The 24,239-nt window shown below is 50.0% G+C and overlaps 1 protein-coding gene across 1 annotated transcript in view; it reads right to left on the bottom strand.

Annotated features, from left to right (window-relative positions):
- Window positions 1-22,988, bottom strand: part of WNT6 (Wnt family member 6) — a 41,700-nt gene extending 18,712 nt beyond the window's left edge. The window contains exon 1 of the mRNA XM_056850854.1: window positions 22,911-22,988. Coding sequence (XP_056706832.1) covers window positions 22,911-22,987 — 77 coding nt within the window. The 5' untranslated portion in view covers window position 22,988. The remainder of the gene's footprint in view (window positions 1-22,910) is intronic.
- Window positions 22,989-24,239: the final 1,251 nt, after the last annotated feature.

Genomic DNA, 24,239 nt, shown 5'->3' with positions numbered 1-24,239 from the left:
TTTTGAAGCAAGCCTGCTCGATCTCCCAGACTCCTGTCCTGACCCATAAGACCTGCGGGTTTAACGGCCTCCTGGAAGGCGCCCCGTCCACAATACCGGAGAACCGGGTGCTCGCGACGTGACGTGGCCATGACGGGGGGCTCGGAAAGGCCAGTCTGGGGCAGGAGCTTCCCGGCAGGCTGTTGGCTCCCAGGATCTCCATCCTAGGCGAAGAAGGCCTCGGTATCCACCTGCAATACAAGGCCCTCGAAGGAGAACCCTGGAACGAGTCGAATGGAGACCGTGAGCCTGTTTCCAGGGAGCAGCCGAGAGCCCTGCCCCCCCCCCCCCCGCTCTCCTTTGGTGCCTCAGTTCACCAAACATTCCTCGAAAGGGCTGAGGAGCGGGCTGAGGCCCAGCCTTTGCTTGCAGATGGGTTTGTGTGCAAAATGTGAATACAGAGACGACAACTGGAAGAAGACAAGGGGGGAGGCTCTCCATGACAGGATTGTTTTTTTAAAGCTATGCAGCTCTTGTCTTTCACTGTGTTCTGTTATTAGTACAAACACTGTGCCCAGAGATCTCGGCTTGGCCCTGGTAAGAAATAATAGTCCCACCCCGAGAAGATGGGGCTTCTGGGCACTGCGAAGAATAACCCCAGGTGGGGGAGGGCGCCGTGTTTGCCTATTCTGGCCATCACTGGGAGGGTGATATATTTTCATTGGATAGGATTATGTAATTAAGAACTGGGAATGCAATCAAAAAGGCAGGGCTAAAGTTACGTGTTGCAAACTTGACTTTGGTATTCGCTCCCTTGAGTGCTACCTTAATAAAGCATGTGCATATGTGTGTGTGTGTGTGTGTGTGTGTGTACTGCCTACAATTAAGGGGGGAATTCAAATGTAATGTGAGTTGGGCAGAGTGAAAACAAACAGAACTTTTCAGATTCTAAATAGATCACTGAAATATTTGCAACCTTCCAGGGTCTTGCAAAGCTAAAACAGTTGCTTGTGGACTTGGAAAAGAAGCAAGCGGAGGATATAGCGGAGGTGCAAAAGAGCAGGGCTGGATTGGGAAAAGAGAAAGAAGGAATCATTGCTTTCGCTTTGCACTGAGTTCTGCACTTGAGGGGCTCTTGAGGAGCAGTGGACAGAAACTAGCAAAGGGAAGCTCAGCCCTCACTCATTGCCCATAGACATGGTGCTGCTGATCAACAAAATAACAAACACAAGATGAGACAAATTATTGAAAGACAGAAATGTCAATTGCTATTAAGGGGCTCTGCTTATATTATTATTTACACTCACATGCAGCTGCAAGTAATTCCAGTGATTAAAATTCTATCATTGCAAGAGCTTATACCCATGTCTTTTGGCAAGTCAGACATAAGGCATGCTAGTTTACTGCCAGGATTCTCAGCATATTCTTGGCAGCAATTCTGTGCACACTTTCTTGGGAGTGAACCCCGCTAAGCTCTGCGGGACTTACTTCCAAGTGAAGCTATGTGAGATCCAGTTGCACAGCAAGTTCTAGGCACAGTTACTTGGGAGTAAGGGCTTACTTTCAAGTAACATGCATAGGATCATGTTTTTCAGACGTCACAGCAGTGGCCTTCAGATTCATGCTTTTGATATAGTCACATCCTTTCATAATAAATTGTAATTATTTTACTGTGGAAGATATTTATGAAGTGAACACAGATGGTTTTCCCACATAGAAAGGGAGATCAGTGAAGGACATTTTCCAATCTGAACTGGGCTCAAACCAGTCTTGAAATGGTCAGGTTATAGAATCATAGAATCATAGTGTTGGAACGAACCACCAGGGTCATCTAGTCCAACCCCCTGCACAATGCAGGAAATTCACAACTGTCTCCCCCACACACACACACCCCATTGACCCCTACTACATGCCCAGAAGATGGCCAAGATGACCTTCCTCTCACGATCTCCCTAAGGTCACATAATCAGCATTTCTGTACAGCCTCTGCTTAAAACCCTCCAGGGAAGGAGAGCTTACCACCTCCTGAGGAAGCCTGTTCCACTGATGAACCGCTCTAACTGTTAGGAAATTCTTCCTAATGTCTAGATGGAAACTCTTTTGACTTCATTTCAACCCGTTGGTTCTGGTCCGACCTTCTGGGGCAACAGAAAACAACTCAGCACCCTCCTCTATAGGACAGCCCTTCAAGTACTTGAAGATGGTTATTATATCACCTCTCAGTCTTCTCCTCTTCAGGCTAAACATACCTAGCTCCTTCAACCTTTCCTCAAACGACTTGGTCTCGACCCCTCACCATCTCTGTTGCCCTCCTCTGGACACGTTTCAGCTTGTCGACATCCTTCTTAAATTTCAGTGCCCAAAACTGAATACAATACTCTAGGTGAGGTCTAACCAGAGCAGAGTAAAGTGATACCATCACTTCGTGTGATCTGGACACTATACTTCTGTTGATACAGCCCAAGATCGTGTTTGCCTTTTTAGCGACCGCATCACACTGCTGACTCATGTTCAGTGTTTGGTCTACTAAGACCCCAAGATCCTTTTTGCACACACTACTGCTAAGACAAGTCTACTCTTCAAAAAGCTGCTTATGGAGTCAACTCTTCAAAAAGCTGTTTATGGAGCCACCCTGGCCTCTTTAGGCTCCTCCCATTTTTCCTTCTCATAGGAATGGTTTGTGATTGTGCCTTCAGTATTTCATTTTTAAGACACTCCCACCCTTCTTGAACTCCCTTCTCCTTAAGTATTTCTGACCATGGGATTTCTGACCCAGCATAAGTTTAACCTTGTTAAAATTTGCTTTCCTAAAGTCCAACCTATACGTCTGACTACATACAGTTTTTCCTTTCCCCAAGATTGTAAATTCCAAGATTACATGGTCACTACAACCCAGGGTGCCTACTACTTTAACCTCACCAACCAGTTCTTCCTTGTTGGTGAGAATCAAGTCTAAGATAGCAGTTCCCCTTGTTTCCCTGTCCACTTTCTGTAATAGGAAGTTGTCAGCAAGATAACTCAGGAATGTATTGGATATGGCATTTTTAGCAGACTTGGACTTCTAGCAGATATGTGGGTAATTAAAATCTCCCATGGCCACCATGTCCTATCTCTTTGAGAACTTTGTCATCTGGTCTAGGAGTGTGTCATCCAAGTCCTCTGCCTGGTTTGGTGGTTGATAGCAGACCCCAGCCATAATATCACGATTATTTCTTACTCCTTTTATTTTTACCCATAAACTCTCGACTGGACTTCCATGCTCGGATTCATGTATTTCTTCACAAGTAAACACATATTTGAAATATAATGATACTCCTCCCACCTTCCTTATCTATCCCATTTAAATAAGGTTTGTCCCTCAATCTTAATATTCCAATCATGAGTGACATCCCACCAAGTTTCAGTAATGCCTATTAGGTCAAAATCCTCTTCCTGTATTAAGGCTTCAAGTTCTTGTCTGAGCAGTAGTGTGTGTGAAAAGGATCTTGGGATCTTAGTAGACCAAACACTGAACATGAGTCAGCAGTGTGATGCGGTAGCTAAAAGGGCAAAATGCGATCTTGGGCTGCATCAACAGAAGTATAGTGTCCAGATCACGCAAAGTGATGGTATCACTTTGCTCTGATTAGACTTCACCTAGAGTACTGTGTTCAGTTTTGGGCACTGAAATTTAAGAAGGAATGTGTCCAGAGGAGATGGCAACAAAGATGGTGAGGGGTCTGGAGACCAAGTCCTATAAGGAAAGGTTGAAGGAGCTGGGTATGTTTAGCCTGAAGAGGAGAAGACTGAGGGGATATGATAACCATCTTCAAGTACTTGAAGGGCTGTCCTATAGAGGATGGTGCTGAGTTGTTTTCTGTTGCCCCAGAGGGTCGGACCAGAACCAACGGGTTGAAATTAAGTCAAAAGAGTTTCCATCTAGACATTAGGAAGAATTTCCTAACAGTTAGAGCGGTTCCTCAGTGGAACAGGCTTCCTCAGGAGGTGGTAAGCTCTCCTTCCTTGGAGGTTTTTAAGAAGAGGCTAGATGGCCATCTGTCAGCAATGCTGATTCTATAACCTTAAGCAGATGATGAGAGGGAAGGCATCTTGGCCATCTTCTGGGCATGTAGTAGGGGTCACTGGGGGTGGGGGGGGAGGTAGTTGTGAATTTCCTGCATTGTGCAGGGGGTTGGATTAGATGACCCTGGTGGTCCCTTCCAACTCTATGATTCTATATTTCTTCCTGCTTGTTTCCCACACTGATTAGTGTACAGACATTGAAATCCATAGTTTATGTGTCCCAAGGTTTTCATTTCTGTATTTACCCGCTAATTTATGTTTCCTTGAATACATGCCACTCCCTGCAAATCTTTATTGTTCTCATCTTCAGTTATTGTCATCATCCTAGGTCAAAATCCCCTTCCTGTATTAGGTCTTCAAGTTCTTCCTGTTTGTTTCCATACGCTGTGCATCAGTGTAGAGACATTGGAATCCGTGGTTTATGTGCCCAGAGGATTTTGTTTCTGTACTTATCCGTAAGTTTATGTTTCCTCGCATACATGCCACTCCCTGCAAATCTTTATTGTTCTAGTCTCTAGTTATTGTCAGCATCCTAGGCTTTAAGTTTTTGTCTCGCTCCCCCACAGGATTTAGTTTAAAGCCCTCCTGATCAGGTTTGCAAGGCTCTCACCAAACACATTTTTTCCTATCCTTGTGAGGTGCAAACAATCTTCTGATAGAAGAGCTTCTTCTCGAAAGCTTAAGCCATGGTCCAAAAATCCAAATCTTTCTTGACGACACTATCTACGCATCCAGTCATTAATTTGTAGCATTCTTCTTTCCCTTCCTAAGCCACAACCTTCAACAGGCATAACTGACGAAAAAACAACCTGCGCCCCCAGGTCCTTCACCTTCTTACCCAGAGCCACATAGTCTCTTTTAATACGTTCTGGGCTGTGTCCGGCAATATCATTTGTTCCCACATGAATGAGCAAGAAAGGGTAATAATCTGTGGGCTGGATGAGTCTTCCTACCCTTTCTGCCACATCCTAGATGTGTGCACATGGTAGACAGCAGACCTCTCACGACGACAAGTCCGGTCGACACACTTTAGACTCTACCCCTCTCAGTAGGGAATCTCCAATTACCAGAATGCACTTCTTCCTAAATTGGGGAGCAGAAGATCGAGTCCTTTCATTCGTAGGAGCCTGAGAAATTTCTTTCAAGCTTTTTTTTGGGGGGGGGTAGTCCTTGTTCCAGTGATCCAGAATCAATACCTATGGGGCGATCCTGAAACCAATTGCTGAGCAACAGAGGATCAGAATGACTCTGGATTTTCCGGCTCCGGTGGGTCACATTCTTCCATGCACCCTCCTCCTGTGTTGCTTGCACCTCCATTTGTTGAGACTCTTTACTCTCCTCCTCCTGTTGCCCCCTAAAGAGTGCTTCATGTGTTCTGTCCATGAATTCTTCACCTTCCTTTATAAAATGGAGTGTGGACAAGCGTGTCTCAAGTCCCTGTATCTTCTCCTCCAGCAGGGCTACCAACTTACATTTGCTGCAAGTGTAATTATTGTTACCCTCAGGTAAGAATACAAACATGCCACAGACCTTGCATGTTACTGCGTCGGCTCCCTCGCTAGTCACACTACTGTGATCCATTGCTGAAGTTGTTTTGAATCTTTTCCTCCAAAGAACAATACGTAGCAGGAAAAGCATAGCTAGTGCTGTACAGGAATTTATGCAATGCTATAACATGTAGGTTCTGTAGCAGTTCTGGTATGTCTATTTCTGCAAGAGATTGTACAAACTCACAAATTTCTTGCATGAGCAGAAGTACATATTTGGATTTCACAAATTTCTTTGCACAACATTCCAGTGCAAGATGTAAACCAGTTGTTGTATGAGCAGGAGCCACTTTCCCCATGCAGAAGGACATATTTAGATCTAAGCCAGGGTATTCCTAGATATTAGACTGCAGAAAGCCAGGAATACCCTTTTGCTTCCATCCTTTTTCTTTGTGGCATTCATTCCATTGGACCTTTGAAGGCATGGTAGGTATACTCTTTTGGCTCTTGAAGAAATATTCAATATTATGAGAATATTCTCAAATATGAGAATATTAAGCAGATTCCTGAACCTTTTGACAGCTGCACAATGACAAGAATCCAGCTTCTCACTACTGAACCCCATGATTTTAAAAGATGCATCTGTTTAATTTTCGCTTTGCAGGCAATCATTAATGGCTCAGATATTATTTGTGTCAGAGGAAATGATGTGGTCCTCATGCGGCCAACCTTTCTGAACAATTCTCACACCACACTGTCTCCCTCTGCCTGTCCTGCTGACCTCTTCTGAAATCAACAGGCTTAAACTGCAGTAACTCCACACAGATTGACTGTAAAACTAGCAGCAGCAACAGAGACAGAAATGCAGGTTGAAGATCATAAAAAAGGGGTGGTGGAAGATACGGGTTGGTCACCTACAATAACAGATTGTGTTGCACAAATATCCCTTAGGAGGGAATTCTGTGTCACCAAATCTGAGCCTTGGATTTTATTTGCCCTGAAATTGACACGTGGGTTTACACAAATAGCCTGCCTGCCCTGGTTTTCCTGGATACAACCAGTCTTGCTTCTTTCCCAGGCCTGGTTTACCCTAGATTAGACATGATCCTGCCAAAGCTTACTTTCTTGACCCTATTCTAACTGCTGCTGAAGTGTGAGCTATCCCAAGCAAATCTTAAAGAAGCACATGACAGGGAATCTTAAAGAAGCACATGACAGGGAAACCTGGGCCGTGGGGTTGAGGTTTTATCAGTGCAACATTTTATTGGTGCAACATTTGGGTTGCTTAATTACTCAGTTGGGAAGGCAAGAATGAGTCAAACACATAAGTAATGTCCAGGAAACTCTTTAACCCAAAGCACTGGAGTGAAGTTCTCTGCCCTCGGGGTCTGGTAGTATGATTATAGCCATCCCTTCAGACCTTAATTCTTTTATCATGTTGCCTGAGCTGTCTATTCCCCCCCTCTTCCTAAACAACAGTGTTTTATATAAGGCTGTGCTGGCAAGAGACTTTTAAATATTCTGACAGCTTTCAAAAACCTGACCCTGAAAAACCCAAAATTGGGCTAGCAAATCCAAGTTAATAAATTATTCTGATATGTGTTTAATGTAAGGTTATATTGGCAAGAGACTTTATGTCTTAATTATTCTAGGATATTATGTTTTATCTTCTTCTTTTGTACAGGCATGTCAACTATTTTGTTCATGACAGCAAGCTGAATAATCCTTGTATGAGGAGTGGATGAAAATGGGAACAGTTTGTGGATCCTCAAGAGAAAAGAAATGGAATTTTATGAATAATCGAGAACGGCTCGGGGCCAAAGTACTCCAGAGACTGCTTTGACACGCTGCAGAAAGTATTAATCTCCAGCGGGCTTCTTTTTGGCATCCATGTGCCAAGTTCCAGTAGCAAGGAGGGAAGCATAGGTGGCCTTCAGGCACTCATACAAGGACTTCCCCTGCAGATAAGTCAAAATTTCATTCCTGAAAACATTCTGGAAGAGCAGGAAAATGTTCTACTTTGGGCTGACACTCTGCTGCCAGAATTAAACAGCTGTTGGGCAACTTGGGTAACAGGTATACTTTGAAACCTTAATACAATTTTTCAGTTGGTCCAGTCTTTGACTAAAAATGTTGATATTGCTGGGAAACGAGCATATATACAAAGTTCAGCCTGAGAAAACTATTGTCGATCCACAGCGCCTGCTCAACAGGATTCATTGCATTGGACAGATACACAGTTCCCTGTCCAGCAATGAGCTGAGAGGGAACTAATTCTGCCAGTTTGCAGAAGAAATAAGATATGCATGGCCCTGACTGGCTAGTGCTCAGTGTTGCATGCTTAGAATGCTTACAAAAGACCCACACACACACATATACCCTGCCAAAAAAACTATTAGTTAAAAAACTGAAAAGAGTTGTCCTTCAGTTAGTAAACCCCACAGCCTCTTGTGTTTACATTGATTGGGTGATCCACATTTTACTCTATTTCCTGAAGCAATCAGTTTGCACACTGTTTGGGGTGTGCTTTCCCAAGCTGATGTCTATGGTGCCTTACCAAAGACCCAAGTGACCATATTACACTGGCTTTGCAAACTGTTGCTCTAAGGATGGTATATTTCTGTGTTCTTTGAGGCCACACTGCTCTCCAGCAGTCTAGAAACAAGAAATATATTTTGACACACAGCCTGATTCCTTCCGGGATGGTCAGGCACTATAATAAATTTGACATTCCTAATGCGAACTTCACAGTGGTGCATTACACACAGCCCTACCACACCCAAGAGGTGTAACATTAAAGTTTAAATTCAAATATACACCTCTCACACAAGAGTTGAACACAGGTTTTTTTTTTCTTTATGTGAAATTGTAGGCACAATATTTACCATAACTTGATTAAAATTCAGAGGGTCGGCTAAGAACCAAACAATTTTTCTTTTTTGATTGCCTCTGTTTATGAATCAGCAATTGGCTAAATCAACAAATAAATTATTGTTGCCTAGATTATCAATTGTCACAAGCAGAGACCAGGAGGGGTCTGTCAGACAAGGAATGTATTTATTAAACCAAACACAGGTCTGAACATTTATGATGCCTAAACTGGCACTCTAGATGGAAGGGAACCATCAGCTTATATTCTGATATTCATATTTCAAACATTCTTTGGCAAGGTATATCATCAGATGCTACAGAACTGAGCTTGCTCATTTTTGTGGCCTCAGTATCACCCAAGTATTTACAACCTACGACAAGCAAGAGTGTACAAACACCAGGGAGATTAGGCTAGCATCTTCGTGGAAAAACTCCCACAACATCTTTGGGAAATATATTAGACTCTACTCTTAGGACACTCTGATGAACTCTTATGATATTCTTTTTTAATGTTCTACCTAAATCCATCTTCCATCCTATAACAAAAGCCCTTTGTTTCTTATTCTATTTGTAAAACAGCAGGGGTTTTTTTTGGGGGGGGGGTATAATAATCTCTCATTAGAGCCTTTGATAGCAAACAGAACCCCTTAGGAATGAGCATGTATTCATATCCAAGCAGAAAGAGTCTCTCCACTTCCCAAAGGATCCAGCATTCTAAAGGAAGAGGAGTCGGCTAAACCACAATCCCAGCTGAAGACCTACAGGAGCTGGAAATGGTTTTTGCCACCCGTTGCCTCTTCTGCCACCCTCTGCTGGCTATTTATAGATGTCTCCGGCCAACAGTTTCTAGAGAGGGTTTATTTCCCCCTCCCTCCCTTTCAAAACATGTTCCTGCAGAACCGTGCTGCTTCCAAAGAAAGGGAAGAACCCCACAGAGAACGCCACAGACTCTGGACCTCTTTTTGGAATCCAGGATCAAATCTCCTGGAAATGTGTGGCTTTTAAATCTCAATCTGTGTTTCCCATGAGCCTCAGTACTGACTGTCCAAGGCATTAATATGTGCTTATACAATCCACTGTTACTCAGATCAAGGGGCCAGTCTTTGCTGCCAAGATGTTTGTGGTGAAAATAAGCTCATCTCCTAGATTTAAGATGACGCAATTAGGGTTTTCTTGTCCCTCAAGGAGCAAGACTGCTATAATGTTAAAACCACTGGATGAGATCAATCACATCTATTGTACCCTCAACCCACAATTTCTGTCCAAACTTTTCACTACTGATTAGATTATTCCAAAAAAGGACAGATTCTGAAGACCTGTCACTTCTTTGCACAGCAAAGTATCTTGCCAAAAGTGTCAAATCTCACTCACTTTCCCCAGCAAGACTGGACTGGCTTTAAGATATTCCTCATACATGGGCTTTCTCCCTGGAGCACAAGAAGTAAATATGGGGCAGAGGCTCACAAGCTACTTCGTCAACCACTCACAATCAAGACAGTTTATGATAGCTTATGATAGTGAAGGAAGTGCTGTTTCCCCACTAAGGTTACCAACCTCCAGGTGGGGCCTGGAGTTCTCCTAACATTCTAGTGGATCTCCAGACTTCAGGGATCAGACAACTTCCTTCAAAGCCCTGAAGGAAGTGGCAATTTGGAGGGTGGACTCTATGGCCTCCCATTCATGATAAACTCCCTCCCTTCCTCAATGACTACCTTCCCCTGCCACTACCCACTCCAAGAATTTCCCAAGACAAAGTTAGCAATACTACAGTACTTCAGTTTTGAATGGAATTTATTGAGATGGTTATTTTGGATGCATTGAAGCCCTAGAGAAAACAGTACATCTCTGTGCTTCTGGGTTTCATGGCTCACTTGTTTTGTGCCTGGCTATGTTGTTTGGTAATGTTTTGAGTGCAAGGCTAGTTCTGGGCCTTTTTTATGGGACCTGTTTTATGGAACTGATGAAGTCTGGTACGCCTATTAATTCATAACCTTCAAGAAACCAGTGAAGACCACTTTATTTCAGGGAGCATATAAAAACGGAAACATTTTAAACAAATATTACGGTGTGGTTATAGTGGTTAGTGTTAAGTCCACATGGGGGAACACACGAGGTCAGAGACGGAGTTCCAACTAGGGCTGTTGAAAAAAAAATTCGGTAAAATTCGGATTCGGCAAAATTCGGCCAGTTTTTATTCGAGAAATGCCAAAGTCCAAACTCCCCCGCTTCGGGTCCGTGCAATTCGGCATGAGGTCCGGAGTTCGGGGGAAAATTTGGCTGAATAAAGCCATTAAAAACACAACCTTGCCTTTCCACGGCTCCGGGGGGGCATTTTTGGGAGTAGAGGTCCCAAACTTTTAGCGTAGTTTCAAAGGACCCTTCTTGCAATAACCCCCAAGTTTTGTAAAGATTGGATCAGCGGGGGCTGAGATATGAGCCCCGAAAGGGGTCCCCCCTCCTTAATGTGCATCTGACAATGGGGTTTTGCAATTAGCAGAGCTTGCTGCCCACTTGAAGCTCCCAGCCCCGACAAACAGCTGAGCTGTGGGGAGCAAGGGCGGGGCAGGTGCGAAGAAGTTTGCAAACCATGCAAAGCAACACAACCATGCAAAGCAACACGTTTGCAACCATGCAAAGCAACACCTGACGCCTGGGAGTTTGCAAACCATGGAAAGAGTCAAAGGCATGCTAGCTAAGCATAAGGAGCAGGAGGGGTGGAATTTCCCCTTTTGCATCAGATTGGCTGATCCCATTCATCCCAGTAGGGAAAAGGGGGCCCCATATCTCAGCCCCCGCTGATCCAATCTTTACAAAACTTGGGGATTGTTTGAAGAAGGCTCCTCTAAAGCTATGCTGAAAGTTTGGGGGCTGTACCCACAAAAATGCACCCCCTGCAGCCACGGAAAGGAGCGAATGTGTGCTGTAAATGGAATAAAAATGCACATTAAGGGGGGACCCCTTTCGGGGCCCATATCTCAGCCCCCGCTGACCCAATCTTTACAAAACTTGGGGATTCTTGCAAGAAGACTCCTCTGAAGCTATGCTGAAAGTTTGGGGGCTGTACCCCCAAAATTGCGCCCCCTGCAGCCACGGAAAGGAGCGAATGTGCACAAGCACCACCCCCCACGGGGATTTCTCTCTCACACAAACAGATACTCTCTCTTTCTCTGCCTGGGCCGCGCAGCAGCTGGGCTCATGCACTCAATCGCGACTGATTGGCCACAAGAAGACCCAGCTTGGCCACCGATTGGCCGGGGGAGAATGCTGCTTACTAAATGACGGTTATGCTGCTGCGCCGAACCCCGAACTTGCCAAATTTATTCACCGAACACCCCGAACTCGCTGAATTCGGCTCCCCGTTTTCCTGCCTTTTTTGAGTTTTGTTCCATTCGAACTAAAAACCGCCGAATCGGGAAATTTGGCTGTTTTTCGGTTCGGGATGAACCGAATCGAGAGCCCTAGTTCTAACAGCAACCACTTTAATAGGTAAACAAGAATAGAACTAAAGTGACCAGACCCCTGCTCATATGCCCCCCAGGCCGCCTGCGGCCACTCCCCCCCAGTCCATGATTGGGGGAAACCCCCAGTAGCCAATGAGAATATACAGTTCAGGAGCCTTGGAGAATACCAAGCTGCCCAGGGTTTCCCCTGATGCAATTACAAGGATCATTGTCCCCTTGATTCAATCATCCACACCCATGCATACATAACACCCCTCCCCACCAAGTCCAAGCTCCTCCCCCTCCTAGCACACAAAGTCCTAAGGTTGCTCGGGCACGACCAGGCCCGCTGGGAACAGCGCAGCACCAGAACGGAAATGGTGGGCTGCTCTTCAGGCACCTGATCGGCTGTGCTGTCAGGGGCAGTTCCTTCTTCCGCATGGCCTGCGGGAGGGTCCATCGTACACCCTGGGGACGGGTCCCCAGAGTACTCAGCCTCTGATGCTGCAGCTCGCTCGCTGTCCGGGCTGTCCACAGCAGCTGGAGGCGTTGGTGTCTCCCAGGCGAGAACAGGGTTGGGCAAGTCCGCCGGGTGGCGTCGCAGTTGGTCTATGTGCCGCCGCAGGACTCGCCCTTCTGGAATGGCGACCCTATACAATACCAGGCCCGTTGCCTCCTGGACAGTGGCCGGGATCCAGGCTGGGCCAGCTCCATAGTTGCGTGCGTAGACCAGGTCCTCCTGTTCCATGAACCTGGGGGCAGCAGCAGCCTCCCGGCCTGGGGGCCGGTCCAACGTCAGGTCCGTTTGTAAGTGGTCAAGCAGGGTCTTAGGCCGGCGCCCCATCAGGAGTTCTGCAGAACTCTGTCCCGTGGCTGTGCAGGGAGTGGTGTGCTGGGTTAAAAGGAAGTCTGCCAGCCGCGTGTCCCAGTCTCCATAGACCAGTCGCCCCAACGCGTCCTTGGTTGTTCACACCATTCTTTCCACCTGGCCATTGGTGGAGGGGTGGAATGGCGCGGAGGTCACATGCCAAATTAGGTTCCGTGCCATAAAGTCCTGGAACATGAATTGGGCCCCGTTGTCTGAGACCATGGTGTCCAGCAGGCCGTGTGTGGCAAAGAGCTGGCACAGCACCCTGACGACCACCCGAGCAGTCATGGAGGTGATAGCCACCACTTCCAGCCACTTGGAGTAAGAGTCCACTATGATGAGGAAGGTTTTGCCCTGGAACGGCCCTGCAAAATCGATATGTAAGTGGGACCAGGGGGCATGCGCTGACTCCCAGCGTTGGACCAGGGCACGCGGCATCTCGGGCCATGACTCTTGGCAGGGCTGGCAGCACTTGACCCACTCTTCCACCGCGGCATTGATTCCTGGCCACAAGACGTAGCTTCTAGCCAGAGCCTTCATGCGAACGATCCCCGGGTGGCAGGCATGCAGAGCCTCCAGGACTCTGGTGCATAGTTTGGCTGGGATGACAACCCAGCTTCCCCATAGCAGGCACCCTTTGTGGATGGACAGCTCATGCTGGCAGGCGGCGAATGGCATGAATTCAGCCTCTGGCCCAGCCACCAGCCACCCGGCCATGAAAGTGCGCTGTTGCGGCCCACCCCAACACCACGGGGTGGCCTTGTCTAGGAGCCGGTGCAGAGGCTCCGCAACCAACGCTTTGTTGGACAGGAAGGCATGATAAAAGTTTAAGAGTCCCAAGAACGCCTGGAGTTCCTGCTTGCACTTTGGCAGAGGTTCCCTGCAGATGGCCTTAACTTTGGCGGGAGTCGGGTGGATGCCGTTGGTGTCAATCAGGTAACCCAGGAACTCCACTTGCGGCAGGCCCAGCTGGCACTTTTCATGCTTCACAGTGAGGCCAGCGTCTCGGAACCGGCTGAGGACCAGGAAAACGCACTCCAGCAGCTCACCCTCCGAGCCGCCAGTGACCAGGATGTCGTCAAAGTATGGAACAACGCCCGGCAACCCCTTGAGGAGGTTCTCCATAAGGTTCTGGAAAATGCCTGGGGCCGTACTGACCCCGAACTGCACACGCTTCACCCGGAATGCATGACCATCGACTGGGCGTCTGCAGACTCTGTGTTGACCAGCAGTTGCTGGTAATCCTGGGCAAGGTTGAGCTTTGCAAAAACCCTGCCCCCAGTGAGGGAGGCCAGTAGGTGGCTCACAACAGGCACCGGGTAGGCGTGCTTCTGGAGGGCCTTGTTGATGGTGCATTTGTAGTCCATGCAGATCCGGACCTCGCCATCAGCCTTGAGCAGTGTGACGATCAGTATCTCCCATCTCACATTTGGAACAGCCTCCAGAACGCCCTGCGCGATGAGGCAATCCAGCTCCACGTCGATCCTGTCCTTGAGAGCGAAGGGGACCCAACGAGGCTAGAGGCGGATGGGAGCAGTAGAAGAGTCGAGTTGGAGCCAGACAGGAGGACCCTTGTAGCATCCCAGGGGAGCATTCCACACATCCTCGAATTCTCCTCAGATGGAATCGAGCTGAGCCCGGTCGATGTGCTTCACCCCGACCAGGTGGATCCCCAGGGCCTGGAACCACTCAAGACCCAGGAGGCTGGCGCGCAGCCCGTCAACGACTACAAGGTGGAGCTTCTGCACAAACTGCTTGTGGTGGACATGCGCGGACCGGCACCCTACGCTTCTGGTAGTCTGTGATTATGAGGCCGGTCTTCTGGAGTATGGGGGGCTTCACGTTAGCGCACAGCTTGCGGAAGGTGTCGGCCAAGACCATGGAGAGCGCAGACCCGGAGTCAACCTCCATCTCTCACGGGGTGCCCTCGATCAGGACGGTGATGTTGACCTTTTCCACGCCGTGTACCTTGTGCAGTTCCACACTCCGGATGCTGTGGCGGGGGACAGCGCAGCAGTGGCATGGTGGCGCGGGGTCCTCGTCAGACAATGCATGGGCGGGCTGGGCGGTGCCATCTTTCTTCCTAGGACCTGACGGGGAGCTCCCTTTCTTCGCGCAGTGACAAGCCCTGCAATGTGGCTGATCCAGCCACAAGCCCTGCACTCAGCATCATGGAAATGGCACGTACGGAGGTCATGCAAATCTCCACAGCTAGCGCAAGGCCTACCCGCCGGACCCTACAGCTTGGGGCCCCTGGTGGACATTTTTTGGGCTTCCTCATCATCATTCCCCTCGTAGGTAGTAGTAGACAGGAACAGCAGCACGAGATGGCGGTGCGGTCCCCCGGTCCCCGATGCAGTCTGCCCTTGCCGACGCTTTGGCCACCGTGGCTTCCTTGACAGCCACCGCAAGTGAGACTTCCTTCTTCACCACGAGGCGGTGGCGCACCTTTTTGTTCTGCAGATCAAAAATGAGCCGGTCCTGGAGGGTGCCGTCAAGGTCTGGAAAGTTGCAGAACCTCACGGCCTGACGGAGCGCCGTGATATAAGTGGACACGGTCTCCCCGGCCTCCTGGTCCCGCAGGTGAAAGTCCAGGCGCCGTGCGAGCTGTGTGGGCTGGGGGGCGAAGTGGTTCCCCAGCACTTCCATGATGTCGGCAGAGTTTTGCTCAACTTCACGGGGGCCAGCAGGGTTTGCGCCAGCTGGAAGGTCCGAGGGCCACAAACGCTGAGGAAGAGTGAGTGTTTCTTTCTGACGTCGGTGACATCTTTTGCATCCAAGAAGAAGCCGAGGCGGTTGGCGTAGCTCTCCCACTCGCTGGGGTGAGCTGGATCGAATGCCTCCATGGAGCCCTTGGTGGCCATTGTGCGGCATGATGCGTCTCCCTCGTGTGCCGTAGTGAATCAGCAAGGCAAGCCGGGCTGCCTACCGGCCACAGCGATTTCAGCAGGATTCAGGAGTGATTTCAGTTTCAGCAGGACAGCCGGACTGCCTACCAGCCTTTGTCACCGCATGGGGGAACACACGAGGTCAGAGACGGAGTTCCAACAGCATCTGCTTTAATAGGTAAACGAGAACAGAACTAACTTACAGTGACCAGACCCCTGTATATGCCCCCCTGGCCACCTGCAGCCACTCCCCCCCAGTCCGTGACTGGGGGGGAAAACCCCAGTAGCCAATGAGAACATACAGTTCAGGAGCCTTGGAGAATACCAAGCTGCCCAGAGTTTCCCCTGATGCAATTACAAGGATCATTGTCCCCTTGATTCAAGTTAGCATGCTAGATTAGGGACCTAGGACACTGAAGGTGAAATTCTCACTCACCATAAAACTCACTGGCTGATCTTAGGTCACTCACTGTCAGCCTAAACTACCTCACAGGCTTGTTGTAAGGATAGAATGGAGCAGTGGAGAGAACCATGTTTGGCTGCCCTGAGCTCCTTGGAGGAAGGGTGGGGCAAAAATGAAATCTTGAGAAACTTTTTGGCTGCTTTGTTTTTCTTATGATAAATGTTGTTGTCTTGGTTTTAAATGTGGGGTTTTAATTGGTGTTACTGTTTGTTTTGTTGGAAGTCACCCCATGAGTCTTAAGGCAAGATGTCAGATCTCCTCAAGGAGAATCCTTATGGTTTTTGCTCACCTATGCCACATGGCTGGCCCTTGCAGAAGGCAAGCCATGTGGAGGAAGCAGTCATGACAACAGCAGCAGGGACTGCTGGAAGAAGGTTTTGGGTGGCAGGAAAGCAAACAGCCTATTTATTTATTTAGCTAGCCAGCCACAAGAGAGGTCATCTTCTGGATTTTCATCCATAGGTACCAAAATGTCTGGAGTCAGTTCTCTAAGCCTAGGATAAGATCCTATGATCCTGCCAGCAGAGTTTAAAAACTTATATCTGCCTTTAACCTGTTCCTGGGAGATGGAGACAAATGAGAGGCTGGAGTGATTTCAGATTTTGTTGTCCCCGAACAATGGAGTGCATAAGAAGATCCTCAGAAATTGCTAACCTTCAGAGATTCCAGTGGGCTGTTGACATACAAGCCTGTCACCCAGCCGTAACCATCACCTGCCCAGTGTTATTGCTCCTGCACATTTCACCAGTTGTTTAGGCCCTGAGTAGACTCTACTGTGCCAAAATGGAAAGCTTGCATTGGATCAATAAATAGCATTCGTTTATATACAGAGTCGTAAATATTCAAAATTGCATGCCAAGGAATTGTTCAGGTATTTGCTTCGTCTTCTTTGGCTATTTCTCCCCAATGAGGATTTTTCTCCCCAATGAGGACCCAAAGCAGTTTACAATCTGAGTCTCTGCACAACAACAATCCTATGAAGTTGGTTAGGCTAAGAGAGAATAGCTAAGCTGGCCTCAGGTCACTCAACAAGCTTCCATGGCAGACTGGGGATTGAAACCTGGGTCTCCAAGATCTTAGTCCAACATTCTAACTACTATACAATACTTTTGCGCAATTTTGTCTACTAGCTTCAGAAAGGGCCAAAGAGTTAAGAAGCAGTAGGGGTGGGTTGGCCATTATGGACATCAGGACATTTCCCAGTGGGCCAATGCCTGTCCCTCTGATCTGGGCCAGGCCAGCCCAGTGGCAAGAAGGGTGACCAGCTGTGGCACCCACCCAGGCACCACACGGGGGAAGTTGGCTCTCACGCCCCATATGCAGAAGGTGGTGCTCAGGCAAGAGATGTGCAGTATAGGACTGGCTGGGGAGGCAGACTGGCTCTTTCTTCATGGGGGGGGGGCAAGACAGTCCACCTCAGTCCAGGGGGGGCAAGACAGTCCACCCAGTCCTCCCAGTCCACCCCTGACAGGCACGGCACTAACCCCCATCCCCTGTCCACAAGATATCTTTCTCAACCCTGAAATTCACCAAGACTTGCCCACAGTTCCAAACCTGTCTCATATTCTTAACAGCTAGAAACTTGGATGTTTAATGAATGTGAGGAGTTTGAGCTGAATTCTTTCCCCAAATGTCATTACTTACACCCTGCAAAATACACACAGCATTGCCTACGCCCTCCGAGCATTAAGTGTTGCCTGGCTTTTCCTTGCCTCACTATAACATACAGCCTCTTTGGCCCCCTGATGTTCCTGAGCAGCGGAGACTCGAGAGCATTGAGGCAGTGCTAGGAAGGGAAAGCCAAACTTTTTGCTATCTTACACATACGAGGTTTGTTGGATCCGTTTCACCTTGCAATATAACCAAGTGCAACAAGCATAGACCAGATGAACTCATTGTACTAGATTTTTGTGTCAAGGGTTGTTTTCTTCACTGTTTTGCAGCTGGGTTGGTTTTTAAAATTAATTTGAAACAAAAGTCAAGAAGAAGCCAGGCTATCCTGAACTTCTGCCCTTGTCTGCATTATCCCCTTAAGCTCCCTGCTCCAACTCTGCCAATACATACAAGACGATCATGATCTTTCTTCCAGATCAGACTCCAGGTCCCTTTTTGCCATCCAAGAGCCCAAACGGCTGGCATCCTGAGCATCCTGGCCAAATTCCAGATCTGTGTCTATTGTATCTTTGCTGGTGCCAATAGACACTTGACTTTCCTCTGACCTGAACTGACAAGAGTCCATGCAGTCACCACTCACCACACCCTAGACCCAGCTGCACCTCAGCCTGCAAAAGAAGTCCTCATTTTGGAGTGTGCTAAATGGGTGTGCTAAAATAGCAAGGCGTTGTATGTATGGAACAAAACGTTAAAGCAACTGTCTGCAGCCAGACTCCCAACTTGTCACTCACTGGGAGAAAGATTTGCTCCAGGGAGTTAACAACTGTGCCTCACTTTGACATAGGTGGATCACGCACGCCACTCCCGCGGGGCCCTTTCCAGTCACAGCTCCTCCCCACGCAGACAGTCACATGCCAAAAATGAAATCTCAGTGTGATCCTCCTGATGTGTATTAAATTTATAGCTCATTCACTAATCTCTCACTGCAGGAGTTCATACCCTTTTGGCACAGTGATCCTGACCGAGTCAAGAAAAACAACCCTCTCAATCACCCCCCAAATGGAACAAAGAGCCACTTCCCATGATACAGCTGGACACCCAGAGGCTCTCCCTTTGAGAGGCAGCGGCTCTGCAGGGCAAGCTGTTTGGGGCACCAGGCAGATGGGTCCACCTTCCATGTTGGGTGGCTCTGCACTGCCATAGGCTAAGGTTGCCAGGTCCCTCTTCGTAACTGGTGGGAGGTTTTGGGGGTGGAGCCTGAGGAGGGCGGGGCTTGGGGAGAGGAGGGACTTCAATGCCATAGAGTCCAACTGCCAAAGCGGCCATCTTCTCCATGTGATCTCTATCGGCTGGAGATCAGTTGTAAGAGCACAAGATCTCCAGCTAATACCTGGTGGTTGGCAACCCTACCACAGGCTGCAGCCAGGTATGTTTAGTGGCAGCATGGAGACAAAAGCATATCAAGAGGCAACCTGTGTCCCAGAGACAACATTAGCCAGAGGCAAGCTGGCAACTGGTTTGGAGTGCCATGAAGGAGGTCAGGGTATGAGAAAGGCAGATCAGACAGGCAGGAAGTTCTTCTGTTCATGTGCCAGGAAGTTCTCCTGTCCCACTGACATCAGCAGGAACAGCTCAAGAGCACTGTGCTGCAGCTCCTGTTGCTTTTCATGAGAGTTCAGGAAAACACGGCCATGGATTATGGCCCCGTGTGAAGTCGAGGGGTGAGAATGGCATCTTTTGGCTTTGCTACTGCAGGAGCCAAACTGTCTTCACTCAGCCTCATTGTCTGGAGCTGCCCCCGTCAGGTTGCAGTTCTAAGGCAGTTGTATTGCAAAAAGGAGCCCTCAAACAAACCCAAGGCAACCACTTCACCTGGGGCAGGGGTGGACTGGAAGGAAAAAATGGCCCTGAAAAAGGGCTTGACTCCCACACACACACACACACACACGCATATATGAGGGAGAAAGCTCCTGTCTGCCTGTGTGGGCAGGCTGGGCAACACTTCCTGCACTATGTGCAGCTGGCTGCCCTCCTCATTCCTGGGCAGGCATGGCCTGGGTGGGAGAGAGAGGCCATCCATCCACCAGGAAAAGTCCCAGTCACCATAATGGCCAATCTGCCCCTGCCTGGGAGAGTTTCCTCCTGAACTTAGCCTGGGATAAAGTAGGACAAAGGCAAGGAAATGAAGCACATGTATTCTAATGCACCCACTGCAGAGAACTTAAGGATAAAAGGGCAAGCCAAAAAAATGACCACTCAATGACCCTCAATATAATTGCTCAGACTAAACTTGGGGTGCTTTACCTTCTGTTTTGCACAAAAAGCTGGTCTTCCACAGGGGACGTCATTTTAGGGACTCCCATCTTAGAAAGGGTCTCTCCTTGTAGCAACTGCAATTTTAGAATGCCTCTGGAATGGGCAGAGGAACAGGAGGCACGAACATAAATCAGATTAATGGAGGAGGGAGGCTTCGGTCCCTGGGTCTGCAGCCATGCCATGGCCTCCTATTCCGAGGAGCATGATTGCAGGTCAGGCTGCCAGACACGCTGTATGGCTGGGCACTGTTGCAGTTGGCTGTTCCATGGCCTGGAGCTCAATCTGGGCTCCCTGCAGAGTAGCAACTGGAGAAGGGGATGTTGGAGGATTCAACACCTTTGTAGTTAGTGTTCAGGTCCACAACATCGGAAGGCAGGACTGTTGGTGTGTTGTTTCTGGTCACTACTGTTGAACATTGGGTGTAAGATCTCTTGATATTCAATATCTGTACTGTGCCTGTCGGGCTTTGAAGACTAGAGCTGATAGCATTAATTAAGAAGGTGGGGCTGCCCCTCTGAAGATTCACCTGTGCAGCCTGCTACAAAGAAGTTGGGTGTTATGGCCTAACTTTACTTAAATAAAATGTATGCATACCTGTCTACATGCAGAATCATCTTGCTGTCATTTCAGGCCTGTGGCTGCTTTTCAGGGGGATGGAATAGGTGCCAGGATGTGTACTACTGGAAGTGGCCCCCACCCGTGTGCAGCTGCTTACATGGGGAGGGAGCTCACACAATCATAGCAACAAATAGTGGCACTATATACGGCTAGGGCAAACGTTATTGGTCACAGCTTGATGGCTACATCATCAGGTGGTGACTTGCATGTATGAATGAGCTATTGCAGATCCATCACCATGGACAGAATTTTCAATTTGGCATCACCCCAAAGGCAAATGTTTTTCAGTGAACTTGGCTTATGTATGCAGGCATATTCAGCCATGCTAAGCATCAGTGATGTCCATCAACACAAATATCAGTGCAAGCCCCATATGCCCCTAAAAGAGTTCCACAGGGCCTGTAAAACGGAGACATCCCACCAGGCATATAGTTGAGGGTGGCTACGGTTTCCATCAGAGTTGGGGCCTCCCTACTGCCCTCCTTCTTTTTGTCTGTTGCCAACTAGTCTATTGGGGCGGGGGGGGGGGGTGCTGATAGTCTGGTGGTACCATATTATTGTTATTACGCTCTAGGATGAGGGCCATCTGTTTGAAAAATTTTAATTACTAAGGTTATTAGGATTGTTTTAATGTTTATTTATTATGTATTTATGGTTTTATTATATTTGTCATATGGACACTGGTTGGTAGCCGCCTTGAGCCTGGCCTTGGCTGGGATAAAAATCTAATAAATAATAAATAAATCCACCTTGTGGCTTCTGGGGCAATCAAGACACACAACAGGAGGCATCAGTTGGTCTGACGGCTGGTCACATCTTCCTAAGGAGACTCAACATCCCTGTCATACAAACCAGTAAAAAGTTAATAGCCTTCCCAGATTATCAGGATTGGCAACGGTCCATCCTGAAGACCTCTGGGGAGCCTGGGAAAGGAGGCGGAGCAAGTGCTGGGGCTCTGGGCTCGGTCTGCCCTGGGGGGTGCCTTGCTCGCTCCAGCTGGCTGGGACAACCAGACCAGAGTGAACCAGACAAGCCTCCGTAGGAGAGGAGGGGGGAGAGGCAGGGAAAGGGTTCACCAGTACTTGACTCTGGAGGTCAGGCAAGTGTGACTACTTTGAGAGGAATCACTTTAGCTAATGAATTATGCCCCGGATTGCAGGGAAGGAAACTGGGCTGGAAAGCACTTAAAAAGGGATCAGGACAGGTTGGGTGAAATTCTTAATAGATTTAAATAGGTCATGTTTCGACAGATACCTGGGCTTTTCTGAGGCTGGGTCCCTGATAGGGGCTCCTCAGTGGAATGAACCCCCCTCCCCTCCCTTTCTAGCCTGCCTCCCCTGCACCTTTAGATGAAGGTCCCATTACAAAGGGGGTGTGGGGGGTCGTTATCAGAATCACCTCGAGTTTGCTTTACACCTTGTCTTTCTTTTAATTAAAGTTGACTTACCGGAGGGGAGGGCAAGGTAGGGTGCCCCCGCCTGCCTCTCAGGCAGAGATCCGGAGGCTTCTCGACAAGGGTCGGCCGATTCTCCCCCCCCCCTTTCCCTTCCCTTCCCTTCCCTTCCCTTCCCTTCCCTTCCCTTCCCTTCCCTTCCCTTCCCTTGCTTTCTGTAGGAATGTAGCCCGGGGACAGCTCAGCTCGGCGCTGGCCCGGCTCCGGCTCCCCATCCCGACAGGACTGCCTGCCGTTTCCCTTAAGAACCCCGAGGGCTGGGGCGGGGCGGGGCGAGGGGGTAGGGCCCTCTCTTCTGGGGAGAGTCCCAGCTATGGAGGTGGCCTGTCCGGTGGTGCTGCTCAATGGGCAGGGCGGGGGTTCTTTACAGGGCTGCTGTCGGGGTTGGATGGAAGGATGGAAGCGCGGGGGTTCTGGTTCCTATTCCCTGGGGCTCTAGAAGCTGGTGGGGGGCTGTTGCTTGGGGCCTTCGGATACAACAGGGCGGGCTACCAACCCCCGGGGACCCACCCCGCCTAGCTCGAGAGAGGGGCCTGGCGTCGGGTGGGCTTCGGGGAAGCCGGGCTCGTGCCTTCCGCGGCAGGCGGCGGTGTTCGGGGGCAGAACGGGACATCTCCGGCTGGTTGCCGGCCAGCGGCGAGCGCCCGGGGCTGCGCGCCCGGCCCCTTCCTCGCAGCAGCACCTGGCCAAGGTCCCAAGCGGTCGCCAAGCCGCCCCCCCCCCCCGGCCAAGAAAGCCCAGGGCTGGCCGTTGCCTCCGGCCGCGGGGGCTCTCGAGTGCGAGGTGGGGGGAGAACAAGCAGCGAGAGACCCCCCCCCCCCCGCCCTCGGGGCACAGCCGCTGCTACTCACCACCACAGCCCGATGATGTTGGCCGGGCAGAGCAAGATGAAGAAAAGCCCCAGCTGGGTCCGGGAGGGGGGCAGCATCCTGGGGAGGGGGAGCTGGCCGGGCGCTCCGCCGCCGGCCCCTTCTCCGGCGCGGCGCGGCGCAGCGCAGCGGGCGCCCTCGGACGGAGGCGCAGAGAGCGCGCGCGGGGCGAGCGGCTTGGGGAGAGCGCACCGACGGGCGGGCGGGCGGGCGGGCGGGCGGCCGCCGCGACCACGACGGCCAAGAGGAGGGGGAGGAGGGAGGCGGAGGGAGGGAGGGAGGGAGGGAGGGAGGGACCGGCAAGGCGGGCGGGCGGGGGCAGTGGCAGGCGGCGCATGCCGAGCGCCCCGCTTGCCATCTCCCTCCGGAGGCCCAGGGGCCGAGGGGGGGAGGCGAAGGGGCTGGCCCAGCACCAGCCCCCCGCCCCAGAGGGTGCCCGCCTGCCCGCCCGGCCGCGGTCCCCGACGCCCGCCACCTCGCCCAAGCCGCCCCGCCACTGGCCCCCGTCCCTCGCCAGCGGGACCTGGCGGCGCCCCGACGGCCCAAGTGCTGCTCGGGCAGCTGCTCGCACGCAAAAGACCAGCAGCGACCCCCCCCCCCGGGGGTCCGCGTCTCCCGGGCACTTGCCGGTCCCCTTCTCTACGGGCTCCGCCTCGAGGGCTTGTCCTCCCCTTGACTGGGGCTCCCACCCCCACCAAGCGCCAGGCCCGCTGGCCGCTCCCCACCCCCGCCTGCCTGGATCCAACGGGCCGCCTGACCCTGCGTTAGCCCCAGCCTAGGGCATCTACATCAGTGCTGTACAGCCGTGCCACTGAGCACGTGCAGATTGCCTTTGAAGTAATTCTGGATAAGCCCACCCCCTGCCGCCATCCCCACAAAGACATGTCCCTGTCTGCAATCCAGAAGGGTTTCCAGGCGAGTATGGTGGCAGGAAAGGAGGGCTTGGCTGAGCTCAGACACTTCTGGGTCGAGAAAGGAGGAACTGTTCAGTGGCTTGAGAAATTAGTCATATAGAAAGAGTCTTGAACAGCCCTAATACCCATCTCTAATTTAGTCAAAACTACATTTGCTTTATTGTACTAAATAAATGTGCAGCCTGGTGTAGTAGTTAAGAACGGTGGTTTGGAGCAGTGGAGTCTAATCTGGAGAACCGAGTTTGATTCCCCCCTCCTTCACATGTGCAGTGGACACTAATTTGGTGAACCGGGTTGGTTTCCCCACTCCTCCACATGAAGCCAGCTGGATGACCTTGTGCAAGCATTCTCTCTCAGCCTCACCCACCTCACAGGGTGTCTGTTGGGAGGGGAAGGG

The sequence above is a fragment of the Euleptes europaea genome, chromosome 6 (genome assembly GCF_029931775.1).
Source record: "Euleptes europaea isolate rEulEur1 chromosome 6, rEulEur1.hap1, whole genome shotgun sequence".
Lineage (NCBI taxonomy): Eukaryota > Metazoa > Chordata > Lepidosauria > Squamata > Sphaerodactylidae > Euleptes > Euleptes europaea.
This window is presented reverse-complemented; position numbering and strand designations above follow the sequence as displayed.